Source organism: Plectrocnemia conspersa, unplaced genomic scaffold (assembly GCF_051122295.1).
Source record: "Plectrocnemia conspersa isolate PC_06_02 unplaced genomic scaffold, ASM5112229v1 ptg000011l, whole genome shotgun sequence".
NCBI classification, from domain to species: Eukaryota; Metazoa; Arthropoda; class Insecta; order Trichoptera; family Polycentropodidae; genus Plectrocnemia; species Plectrocnemia conspersa.
This window is the reverse complement of record NW_028277175.1, coordinates 2,353,469-2,365,835: the sequence shown is the minus strand read 5'-3', so window position 1 is coordinate 2,365,835 and position 12,367 is coordinate 2,353,469. Positions and strand designations below refer to the sequence as shown.

General features: G+C 28.9%; 1 protein-coding gene across 4 annotated transcripts in view; it reads left to right on the top strand.

The window, feature by feature from the left end:
• LOC148229129 (uncharacterized) overlaps positions 1-12,367 on the top strand; it is a 91,753-nt gene that overhangs the window by 65,837 nt on the left and 13,549 nt on the right. For 2 of the 4 annotated variants that reach the window (XR_015811376.1, XM_088197457.1), the window contains one exon: positions 8,191-10,510. Coding sequence is in view for 1 of the 4 variants with exons in the window: in XM_088197457.1 (XP_088053583.1) it covers positions 8,191-8,313 (123 nt within the window). In the remaining 3 variants the exon portion in view is untranslated. Of the gene's footprint in view, positions 1-8,190; positions 10,709-12,367 lie in introns of those variants that run through there. The other 2 variants (XR_015811375.1, XR_015811377.1) reach the window with 2 other exon arrangements.

Genomic DNA, 12,367 nt, shown 5'->3' with positions numbered 1-12,367 from the left:
ATAGTAACAAGCAGGGCTGTGGAGTCGGAGTCGGAGTCGGAGTTGGAGTCGTGGAGTCGTGGTGTTTTGGCCGGAGTTGGAGTCGGAGTCGGAGTCGTAAAAAATGAGCGACTCCGAGAATTTTTTTAAATTATGAAATTTATGATTTTTTAATTGCGTAATAATGAATGTGTATAGCGTATGAATATTAAACGTGTAGAAAAACACCAAAAATACTTGATAAAATTAAACTTTTTTGAGTCGGAGTCGAAGTCGGAGTCGGAGTCGGAGTGGAGTCGTGTTGTTGGTAAATATCGGAATCGGAGTCGGAGTCGGAGTCGTGTTTTTTTTTAACGACTCCACAGCCCTGGTAACAAGGTTGAACTGGGATGGTGTGTTGACTCTGCCATGGATGGCGTTGAACCAAAGCGTCCATGATGGGTTATTTATAAATATATATGGAGTGTGTATCGCTGTCGATGAGATGTCTTAATTAATGCTCTATTAATTAAATTAAGTGAGCTAATAACAGCAATGCTGACTTTCATATAAATTAAATGAAAATTTAGATGTTACTCTTCTAAGTTTCATAAAGTATATGTAATGTATTTTTATATATATTTGTATTTTAAGTATAAATTTACTTGTCTTGAAGCGGTAAAGTAGATCCCTGCCCTAAATAGTCAATATTTACAAGAACAGATAGCATAGAACGGAATTTTAACATTGCAGTACAAAAAAACGTGTTGTCCTCGTCTCCCGTTTTTAACCGATTAGGATCGCGAAATGAAGATTCTCGTGTCCGCAAGTGTTAATAAAATTGCATGCGCTTCTAAATGCAGCGTCACACTTTCCTAATCAATTTGCAATATATAAATAAAAAATAACTTACAATTACAGTTTTTGCAAATATTTATGTATATTTTTTTTAATTTTTTTTTCTGCGATTTTTATTTAGTTAAAAAATTAGATTTTATCAAAAACTGGTTTTAATAGCCCTTTTTATATTTACTCATAAACGCGATATTTTGGGTATTTTTGTATTCAATTTTTATTTATTCAAAAAAAATCAGAATATGTTAATGTTTTAGTAATATTTTCCGGGCAGAGCAAAATTTGTAAAAGATTTATCTTTGGTGCTGTAATTTTTTTAAATATACTTTGTAAGTATCTTAAATAAGTTGATCAGTTATTTTGTTTCAAAATGGCGGCTAGTAAAAAACAAAAATAAATCGGTCACGCATATATACTCTTATGATAAACTCTTTTAGAAAATTACTAGTGACAAAAAAAGAACAAAAATCATGCAAAGCAAAATTTCTGTTTATATTCTAATATTTTCTAAAATATATTAAAAAAAAAAAATATTATTATTTTTCGAGACTTTTTAGGTGGATTTCTTAAGAAATATTAACTATTGCAAAATGACTCATAACTCAAATTCGTCATGGAATTATTTTTAAATAGACTAAATATTTGCATTAAGTTAATTAGCTAATTTTATCAAATATTTTGTTTTAAAATAGCACCTAGTAAAAAAAAATATAGAAAACTCTTAGCGAAGAAAACAAAAAGCCAAAAAATCGCGGAGCAAAATTTATGTGAGATTCTTTAAAATTACTTCAAGATTAAATAAAATATTTTTATTATTTATCGCGACTTTTTAGTTGGATTTCTTAAGAAATATCAACTATTTTAAAGGGACTTATAACGCAATTCGACATGCAACTTTTTTTTAAATAGACCTGGGAAATATCTTAACAAAGTCCGTTGTTGTTTCAATATGGCGGGTAGTAAAAAACATAAATTGTAATTTTATTAAAAAAAATACTAGCAAAAAAAGTAAAGAAAACAAAAAGCCGCGTAGAGCAAAACTTATGAAAGGTTAATAATCTTTAAAATGTCTTGAAGATTAAATACAATATTTTTATTTATTATAGCAAAATTTTAGGTGTATTTCTTAAGATATATTAAGTATTGCAAAAAGACTCATTCAAATTCGACATCTTTTTTTTTAATATACCTTGTAAATATTTCAAGCTAGTTAGCTTGGTCCGTTATCTTGTTCCAAAATGATAGCTAGATATGTAAAATTCGTTAAAAAAATCCTAGCGAAAAAAGTAAAGAAATCAAGAAGCTGTGCAGAGCAGAGCAAAATTTGTGGAAGGTTTATATTCTTAAAAAATATTAATAAATAAAATGTTATTATTTATTATCGCGACTTGTTGATTTCTTAAGAAATACTAATTACTGGAAAATGACTCTTGACTCAAATTCGTCATGAAACTTTTTTTTAATAGTCTATGATCCGTTATATTGTTTCAAAATGGCGGCTGCAATAATTTTAGCTGTTTAGCGCGATTTTTTTGAATAATTTACTTTACTATGTACTAAATAAACTCGTAATCTATTCAAAAAATAGTTTGGCTGCGCAATACATTTTTTTTGTGATACTGTAAATTTATTTAAAATAAATTGCGACTGCGGGTTGTTGAGCCCTGATTTAAGAGATTATTTTTTTAAATAAAAATATTTATTAATAGGACTTATATATGTCTTTGATTGTCTCGTTATTTTTTTGGGTGTATGAAAAATCATGAAGAATTTTCATCCGATCCTTTCAGCACTTTCAAAGGCAACCTTATGCAAAATTATTCGACTCGCCTCAAGGCCGTGCAATGCAACGCAAAGGGGGTATATTGATATTGTGACGAACCATCGTCGTTCTTTCCGACGCTGCGTTACATAACTCCCCGTTTTCAGGTTTCACACCGCTAAAATTTTCAAACCATAGAAAGTCTCTCGGTCGCCTCTTTTTTCCGCCGAACCGACCCGAACCGGGCGTCGGCCCGCCCACGACCGAAAACGAGAGAGACGGCAATTGCGCGCGCATACGATAAAGAGAGACGGCAGCTGAATCGACCGGCGCGCTCCGAGCGGTAAGGCCCGAATCGAGGGAGGGATAGAGCGAGCGAGACGGAAATAGAGATCGACCAATCGGGGCGGAGTAAGCGAGACGACCGCACCACGAGAGTGCATTTCGTCCGCGAGTCGAAATAGTCTGCGATCGCCGGCCGGCTGGAATCGCTTCCCTTGCGTTGTCAAACCGTGGGGCGCGCTCGCGAACGCCGGTAAGTGCATTTCTCGATTGCGGTTACGTCACGCGCGTCGTCGAACACGTGAGGCCACGTCGCGTCCCGCCAAAAGTGAAGTAGATCGATCGAGCTACGTACTGTAAGGGGACGAGAGGAGAAAATGCGTGACCAACAAAATGGCGGGGGTGAGGTTATGTTTCGATCGATACCTAATGAAAATTTCATCTAATCTTCAATTGGTAGTGAATTACCTATAGTAGTATTCATGAAAATTTTCAACTTTATTATCTGTCAAATTAGAATTTTCAAAATTAAAAATACGATTCGCTTTATCTCTCGTGAATTTTATTTTAAAATAAAATTAGGGTCAATGATTTTATTTTTATATTTTAATACAAGTATATCTATATAAAATCGTATAATATATTTTTGCAAAAATATAAAATATACTTACAACAAACAAAGACAAAAATAATTTGGATTTGTAATATGCTATCTTCAGTTGATGATACATTAAAGATTTTTAATTTTAAATTTTGAAATTCTCTTAACCATCTGTTAAATAGAAATTCTGAAAATTTAAAAATATAATTGCTTAAAGAATTTATTTTAATATTTTATATGAAAATTTCATAATAATTATTTTACATGATTAATTACTTAAATATAACATTACCGTAAGTTTAATAATCTGTCAAAGAGGTATTGCTGAAATTTATAAAATATAACTTGATTTGCCTTTTGCTCTTCTAGAACTCATATTCCTTAGATTATATTTTGATACAAAAATATCTATAAATAAATATTTAAAATATGTGTATATTAAAATCTAATAATTAATATGCTATTTTCTTTACTTTATAAATTTTATAATATTTCAACACTGACAAATCAGTAAAAATATGACATAGGTATTATTAATTTATAAGTTTTTTTAATAAAAAGGTAAATTGCCACTAAAATGCTAATACCTATTTTGTGTTAAATGAAAAAAATCGTAAAACGTAATATATTAATCGATAGCGGTATTCATAAAACATTTAAAATTTTATTGTTTTAAATTTCACGAACTTCTGTAAAATATGGATTTTAAAATTAAAATGTTTCCGTCTAAATATAAAACATTATTATTATAACTTTGCAATAATTATTATTATAGTAACAAAAGATTCGATTTTAGTAAAAGCTTGTTTTCAGATCAGTTTAATTGTAACGATTATGTGCGATGAAAAATTTAGATTTGTTCATAAACTCTATATTAATCCGCTATTTTAGATTGATTATATGGCAAATAATCGGTAGTTGTATTCACAAAAGATTTTAAATTTTAAGGTATAATATTTGCATGACCATTTGTCAGAGAAGAATTTTGATATTGTTTTTAGATTGTATTTTAGTTTTTAAAATGTCAATAAATATTCTGCATTTGAAAAAAATTTATTTAAATTTCGTCATACAGTAAGTTTTTATTGTTTAAAAAAAATCAGATTGATTAAAAATTGGCTAGAAATAAATAATCAATTTATTGTTGTGTATTATATATATATATAGGGATAAATTATCTCAAATTGTTTTGATTCGGGTAAAATCTTGTCTTCAAAACAGTATATCTGTAACGATAAGGTTGAATGATTAATTTTAATATTATCTGCTAAATTTATCGATAGCGATATTTCAATTTAAAGGTGTGAAATTTGCATGACTGTCTGTCAAATAGGAATTTTGAAAATATAATAATATAAGATGATTTCATTTCTTGCCTTCTGGTACTTATTCGGAATATAATGAAATATTTTGTTTTTACAAAAACATCAATTAAAATATAAAGTATTATCAATTTGATAATTTGTTAGCTTAGCAAAAATTTAATATTGTAAAATTGTTTGGTAGCGGTATTTAAAAATATAAGAAATTGGATTTTTCAAATATACTATGTGAATATCTTAACTAAATTAGTTACGCAGCTTGATCAGTTATTTTGTTTTAAAATGGCGGTTAGTAAAAAAATATCCTAGCAAAAAATAAAGAAAAAAAGCTGCGTCGCAAAATTAAATATTTATGTTTATTATCACGACTTTTTAGGTGGGTTTCTTATTATGAAATACTAACTATTGCAAAATGACATGTCGCAAATTCGACATAAACTTTTTTTAAGTGAATAATGATAAATTGTTCGGTAGCGGTATTCACAAAAGATTTCAAATTTTATGGTTGTAATTTGCGTGACCATCTGTCAAATAAAAATCTTAGAAAAAAATAAAATGTAAAACTTGCTTTAAATTGCAAGTTTAAGAGATAAAACTTTGACTAGCGCACAATAGATAATGATTCATAAAAAAAAATTAAAATTTTTCTGTAAAAATAAATATATGTTACTTGTATTTATATGAAAATGTCAAATGGAGTGTAGTTTTTATTATTATTTAATGTCATTTTGTTACTTTAGAAAAAATATTAATATTCAGCTAAACTTCTATACCTTTTTGAATACATACTTAATAGAAATGTTGAGCTAAAAATCTAATTACAATATCTTAAAAGTTCTATAAGCAAATTAATATTATAATCGTATCTACTGAATATTTCAATAATTAGTTATTACCCCTAAATATATTTTTTTGCATTCAGAGGTAGAACTAAAAATCGTATTATATTTTTTATACATTAAAAGAAAATATTCACTTTTAAATAAATATAATCATTACTAATGGACGTTTTATTCTTAAAACAATTTAGATTATATCTTCAACTGATTTCAGTATTTCAGTCTTAAATATATTATATGTAACAAACGGAATTGTTATTGCTTCTTCAGCTACAATAGTGAAAGCCTTTACGGTTATGTATTGACATTCAAATAACAGATTTGTCTTATTTTAAAATTCGATGTCTGCTTCTGTTAATTTATTTCTTTGAGCTTACATTTTTTTCTTTATTTGAGGTAATTTAAATACTGATATACACTATTTATTTATTTATTTTTACATTTAGATTTAAATAAAATAGTACATTAATAATTATTATTAATTAAATTCAACGCTTCTATCCAATTTAAAAAAATAAATTGTAAGTGAAGTCTACAATTTATTGTTAACAATAAAATGTGTATTGTTAACTTTCTGCAAAATCGCCTGTCTTTTTTTTCAAATATTTATGTATATATTTGATGTGACAACATATGTATTATATATGTATTGCACAGTAAATGTAAAACAATAAAAATACAGAATTGCAAATTTGTGAAGAAAAAAATAAAAAAAATAACTAAGCAGTTACTCGTCATGTGTTTTCTGTAACTTCTTCATAAATAAATGCTTGTGTTCGAGCAGTAATAAATTAAATTACTATGATGTGTTGCTTTACGCGCAAGTTATATAAAATTTTAAATGATTTGCTGAATTGCATGTTATTATATAGCTTGAAACAAGTCTTTTTTACAGAGGTTATGTTGCGTGCGTGCACGTAATAAATATGTGTGTACCAAATAATTTTTAATTACATCCTACAAAGGGTTACGTATAAATAGTTGTGTAACGTTCGTTAATTGATCTTATCGAAAAAATATATATTATTTATTTTTATATTTCAAAATTAGGCAATAAATAATATGTTGTGTATAATATATATAGCAAACAAAATAAAAGCTATGTAAGAAACGATTTGAGAAACGCTGAGATAGGCTGACCCATCCGGCGCTTCCCACTCGTTGATGACTAGATAAAGATTTATTAAAGCACATTCAATTAAGAAACGGCGAAAAAAATCGTGTTTCACAGTAATTTACAAACTTTTTAATAGTTACTTTTAGAACGTGCTATTTCAAAATTTGAATAAAACTGTGCCTCGAGCGCTGCAGGTAATTTGTTCGAAATGTATCAAGTCATTAAGTTAATGGGGCAGTACAAATATTTTTTAAACAATGACTACGCATGTAAAACTCTTTTGGTTTTTAAATTCCACGTTTTAATAACAAAAGCTAACTTATTCTTTAAATTTTAATTCAATTTTATTTTTATGTATTATATATAAAATGACCGTGAACCACTGACCTGCCATTGTCGTTCGTTTCATATAATTTAATACATGTACAAAGGTATACCCTGAGGGCAGCTATGTACAGTCTTGAACCCACTGTGCCGTCTAGCTAAAATTAAAACGATTCCTCATACCAGTTACCGGCTTTTAATTTTTACTATAGACTATTATATTTATTTTTAATTATTTAAAATGATAACAATATAGATTTTTTATCCTGAGGATGATTATAATGTAATGATATATTTTATATGTCCAAGAAAACTAGTTTATATCAAAAAAAAAATTATTTAATATTTTTAATAAATATCCAATTTTCAAACATGTTTAAACATTAACTATGAAATGAACAGTCTTACCGTAAATGGTATTTTGGTTTTCATAAGAAGTGTTGTTAACATGTTTTTATGTATATTATAAAACTAATAAAATCATTTTAACATTCAAAACTTTTGTCTCAGACTTCAAAACCCCTGCTAAATCGTTATATGGATATATTATATATAATACATATATTATTAATAGATTAAAACATAAAATAATAAAAAAAAATTAAACGAGTCGGCTGATTTTTTACGACTCTGACTCCGTTCAAATTATATCTACTTCTCCAAGTCTACCATATATAATAAAATAAATACATATGTAATGACACATTTGATGATGAAAATAGTCTTTTTTAAAAAAGGAATCTGATTTAGTCGATTTTTAGCTATTCTGACTCCGCCTTATATTCCATAAAACATAAATTCATTATTATAAATACTCGCTATTTTAAAACAATTTACTACCAGTACGTGACTAATGTCTGAAATACATATTTTTTAAATACATAATATGAAAATCTCTAATCAATTTTGTGGCGCGTTTTTAACATTCGAAAAAGGGGACCTCTATAATTATGTATAATCGTTTAGTGCTATTGATATTAACTAATAAGATTTGGTTACTGATTTTATTATAAATAGTAAGATTTGATGGATTTATTTAACGTTGTTTTTCTTGTACGTTAAAAAATTTTGATATGTAAGTGTATACCATAAGCTCTTTATCCAACGCTGATATTTGAAATTGTCCGCAGATACAAACAGGAAAGCAGAGTCCGAGACAAGCCGAAAGGAGACTGCGCGGAGGTTGTCTCGATGCTATCGATTCCAGACTTGTCCCGACCTGGACCGCTTCGGCTCTCACGCGCGATGGTTGAGCGCCCCTGTCCCGCCACTCGCACAGCTCCAGCTCCAAAATCAGACAGTCTCCAACCGGCGCGCGTTCGACATCGACACCGCGGACGAACCCTTTCGACAACAATACTTTCTTTTTTCCCTCCCATAACACGAGAGTGCTTCAAAAACCACCAGTGAGTGTTCAGTTCAAACAGACCAAGTGCCTCAAACAACCCCCCCCACCCACCACCTGTTTTTTGTTTGTGTTTTATTTATTTATTATACGGTTTTGGAGTACAAGAAGCCAGAGACAAAATGGTGAGTTTATCTTTTATATGTATATTAAAAATAAAAAAAACTTTGGCGATGGCGAATTTTTTGCGTAACGCGAGTCTTTCAACCCGGAACTCGGTCGTTTTTGTGTTGTTACAAATTCAATTCGCTAATTTAAAAAAATCGATAAAAAATTCGCCACCCCTGCGTTTTGTATAATTTTAGTTAATATATATGTATTATACATGAAGCCTGAAAGGATTGCGTTTAAAATTCAAGGATGAAATGTAGCTCTTATGATGAGGTCAACAACATTTTTATCACATCAAACAAAAAAAAGACGAGATTTAACTATTTCAGTCGAACTTGATGAATCGAGATTTTTTACTTTTGCATTAACTTACATAATTCTCTGGTTTTGTTTCTAATCGAGAAATTAAGAGATAAATAAATATATGCACCATTTGGATTTTTATTGTTTGATTATATATAAAAGTATAGTGGTGTCGTAAATTAAAACTGGACAATGATATATTGGCGAACGAGCAATTAACTGAGTTCTTATTGAAGGCCAAAGGTTGACAGTACGAATTTTATGTTTTTATTTTCTTTCCGAGAAATACAAATGAAATGAACGATAAATTTTTAAAACATTTTATTACAATTATATTTCAAAAACCAATTAGTGCGCCATTGTCGGCCCTTCGTTGTATAATATTCCATTAAATGGGAAGCACTATTTTTTTCTATGTAAATGTGAAGAAAAAAATGTATTTAAAACAAGATTGATCGATCATTTACACTAAGACGGCACCCGCACTATTTAACGACTACGAATATAATCAATTATCACTTTGCAATAGTAAAAAAATTACATCAAAAGCAATAAAATCATAACGTTGCTGTACATAAAAAAGTTGAAATTTAACAAAATATTTTAAAACTAAGTCTTTTCTAACAAGAGATCAATCGCTAGAAATACGCTATATATTATAACACTTTACAGGCCGAATTATCGTTAAGAGCCGTTGACGCAAATATGCGTCATTTATTATTCTGTCATCAAGCTCGATTTTAATTAATCATCACTAAATCTAGATAAATCTAAACTGTAATGATCGGTCGGAATTGTAATTATATACTAATCACCTATTTCTATCTCACTGACACGATAAAAATTATAAAACACCAAGGTCCATATGGGATTCAAACCCAGATCTTCATATTAATACTCAGCGACTTATACCATTCGTCTGTCGTACTGGTATATGAATATTATTCATTTTTATTTCTAATAAATTTATCATGATCTCATAGACAATAGAAATTATAAAACACTAACATCCATATGCGATTCAAGCCCAAATCTCTCAGGTTAATAGTCAGTGATTTATATCACTCGTCTATCGTGTTGGTAATTCAACATTTTCGAGATTCACAAAACATTAACGCACGAAACAAATATAATGTATAACGTTTAATTCCTAATATATTCAAAATTTGGTCCAGTCAATAAAAAAGAATAGCCTATGTTTTTAGTAGTCCTAAAGAGTAACTATGCAAAAGTGTATTAAGATCAATCAACGCGTATAGGACTATATACAATATATAATATTATTTATATAGTGTTGGTAATTAAACATTTTCAAGGTTCGAAAAAAACTTGATCCAGAAAAGCAGGGTCCTAAAGAGTAACTATTCAAAATTTCATTATGATGGGTCAATGCGTTTATGATTATAAATTGTATATTTACATACGTTCAATTTGCTATTTAAAAGTTAGGATTTTTTATTATTTATTTATTGTAACCCGACAAGCGTAAGCCCAATGCGTTACAACGGGGTAACACATCGGGCTTACGATAGTTACATAGCCAGCACGGGTTATAGTATATAAAATAAATATAAAACAGAATTTTATTATTACTTCACAGAAGTTAAAAATTTACGCCAAAAGAAATAAAATCATCGCGAGAATTGGACGATATAAAAGCGAAAGTCTCTATCACTTCACAAGCACAAAATTTTCGTCAGTGAAATTTTCAAAGCAATAAAATCGTAACGTCACCGTCCTGAGAATTGAAAATTGAATGAAATATATTAATATAACGTTTGTTTTAATTTGAGTCCAAAAATCAATTGTCACTTTACAAAAATTAAAAATTAAATTCGAAATCAATAAAATTGAATTGAAAATTAAAGAATTGAAAAATATATATTTTATTAATATTGCGATTAAGTAGTAAATTATTTTAAGAGATATATGCATTAAAATAAATATTTTGTGCATTTATGTAAGGTGCATCTGCGGATTTTTTCTTAGGAAAAGGAGAGTTATTCATGAATTGTTCACTATTCTGACCAATGCTCGCTCGCTTGCACTTAATCTGTCCAATAGTAATGAACAAAAAATCAATTTATTTAATAATTATTTTATATTTTGCTTATTTAAATTGTTCTCTTTTAATAAAGAGGTGTCAGTGGAAAAAGTATTATTACTTCTCAGAAGTTCACATAAAAATCAATTAACTGTTTTAATGTATTTCATCAAATTCTCACTTTTGTAAAATTATCAGTTAAAATTTAGGCAGGCATTTTAAATACCTCATTTTTGCGATAAGTATGCAACCGTTTCAAACTACCATACATATCTAAAAATATTTATATTTATTTAAGAAATCTAACTAAATCAACATCCAAACCAGACTCGATATATTTAGCAACCATAAAAAAAGTTTGCACCTCGACCGTGAAATTTATTCTGATAAAGAATGCAATCGTTGCTAAAACGATTATCATCGAAAGCTTATCTAAAACATACGCCTTGTACTCCACGTTTAATAAACATTGATACTTCAAAGAAAAATATAATCTCGTGCAAAGCAGCGACGTCGCGTTTAAGCTTATGCTTTGGGTCATTTTTTTGTTATCATTTCAGGTCATTTCGCATTATCGTATTCGATTGTTCTCTGTGTGTGAAATCGTAAGGTCACAGACGACAGAGGTCGCAGTAGATCTCGACCGTACCTGTCTCGCCTCACCTGTCTCGACAGTTCGTCTCGATGTTTATTTATTCTCTTTTCTCGCAGACGCGACAGGGTGATTGATCATTTCCGAATACCTAAAATGGCGACTGCTTCGTGTTTATGACCCAAAAATGAGTCCTTATAAATTCAAAGCAGACCGATCGACGCTTTCAGAAGCTGTCTTAGAAAATTTATGTACGATCGAATTTTTATGGTAGAAGTAAGGTCAACGCGATTGTTCTGAAATAAAATTTATTGTCAATGCTGATATTATTATTATTAGGCGCGATCAATGATTAAAAATCGATCGATCAATCAATTCCAACGATCGGACGTTGGTCGTCTACTTTAATAAATTAATATGTAGTAAAATCAGTGCATATTTTATTTTATAAAGAGTACTTTATTATATTAGGATACTTAATAAGGCATATGAGCTATTTTATTGATAAATACCTTCCAAGTGTAGTAATAAATATAATATATAATATATTTACTTGGTCGCATAGCGACACATTTTGGATACTCAAATAAATCTATAAATTTAAATTTGTTAGGAATATGCTAAATACGCTGCGAACAGCAAACACGATTTTACTAAAACTATCTTTTAAACGGCAGCGTAGCGTGAAAATTTTCATCGGTGCAATTTAAATTAAATGTTGATATAGATTTATTTTATAGTAAATCTTCTGCTGCAACATTGCGCTACAACCATGTAAACACAATCAACAACAAGTAAATATTGAGACACGTGAATAAAAACAGTTACATATATTTTAATAAACAACCAATG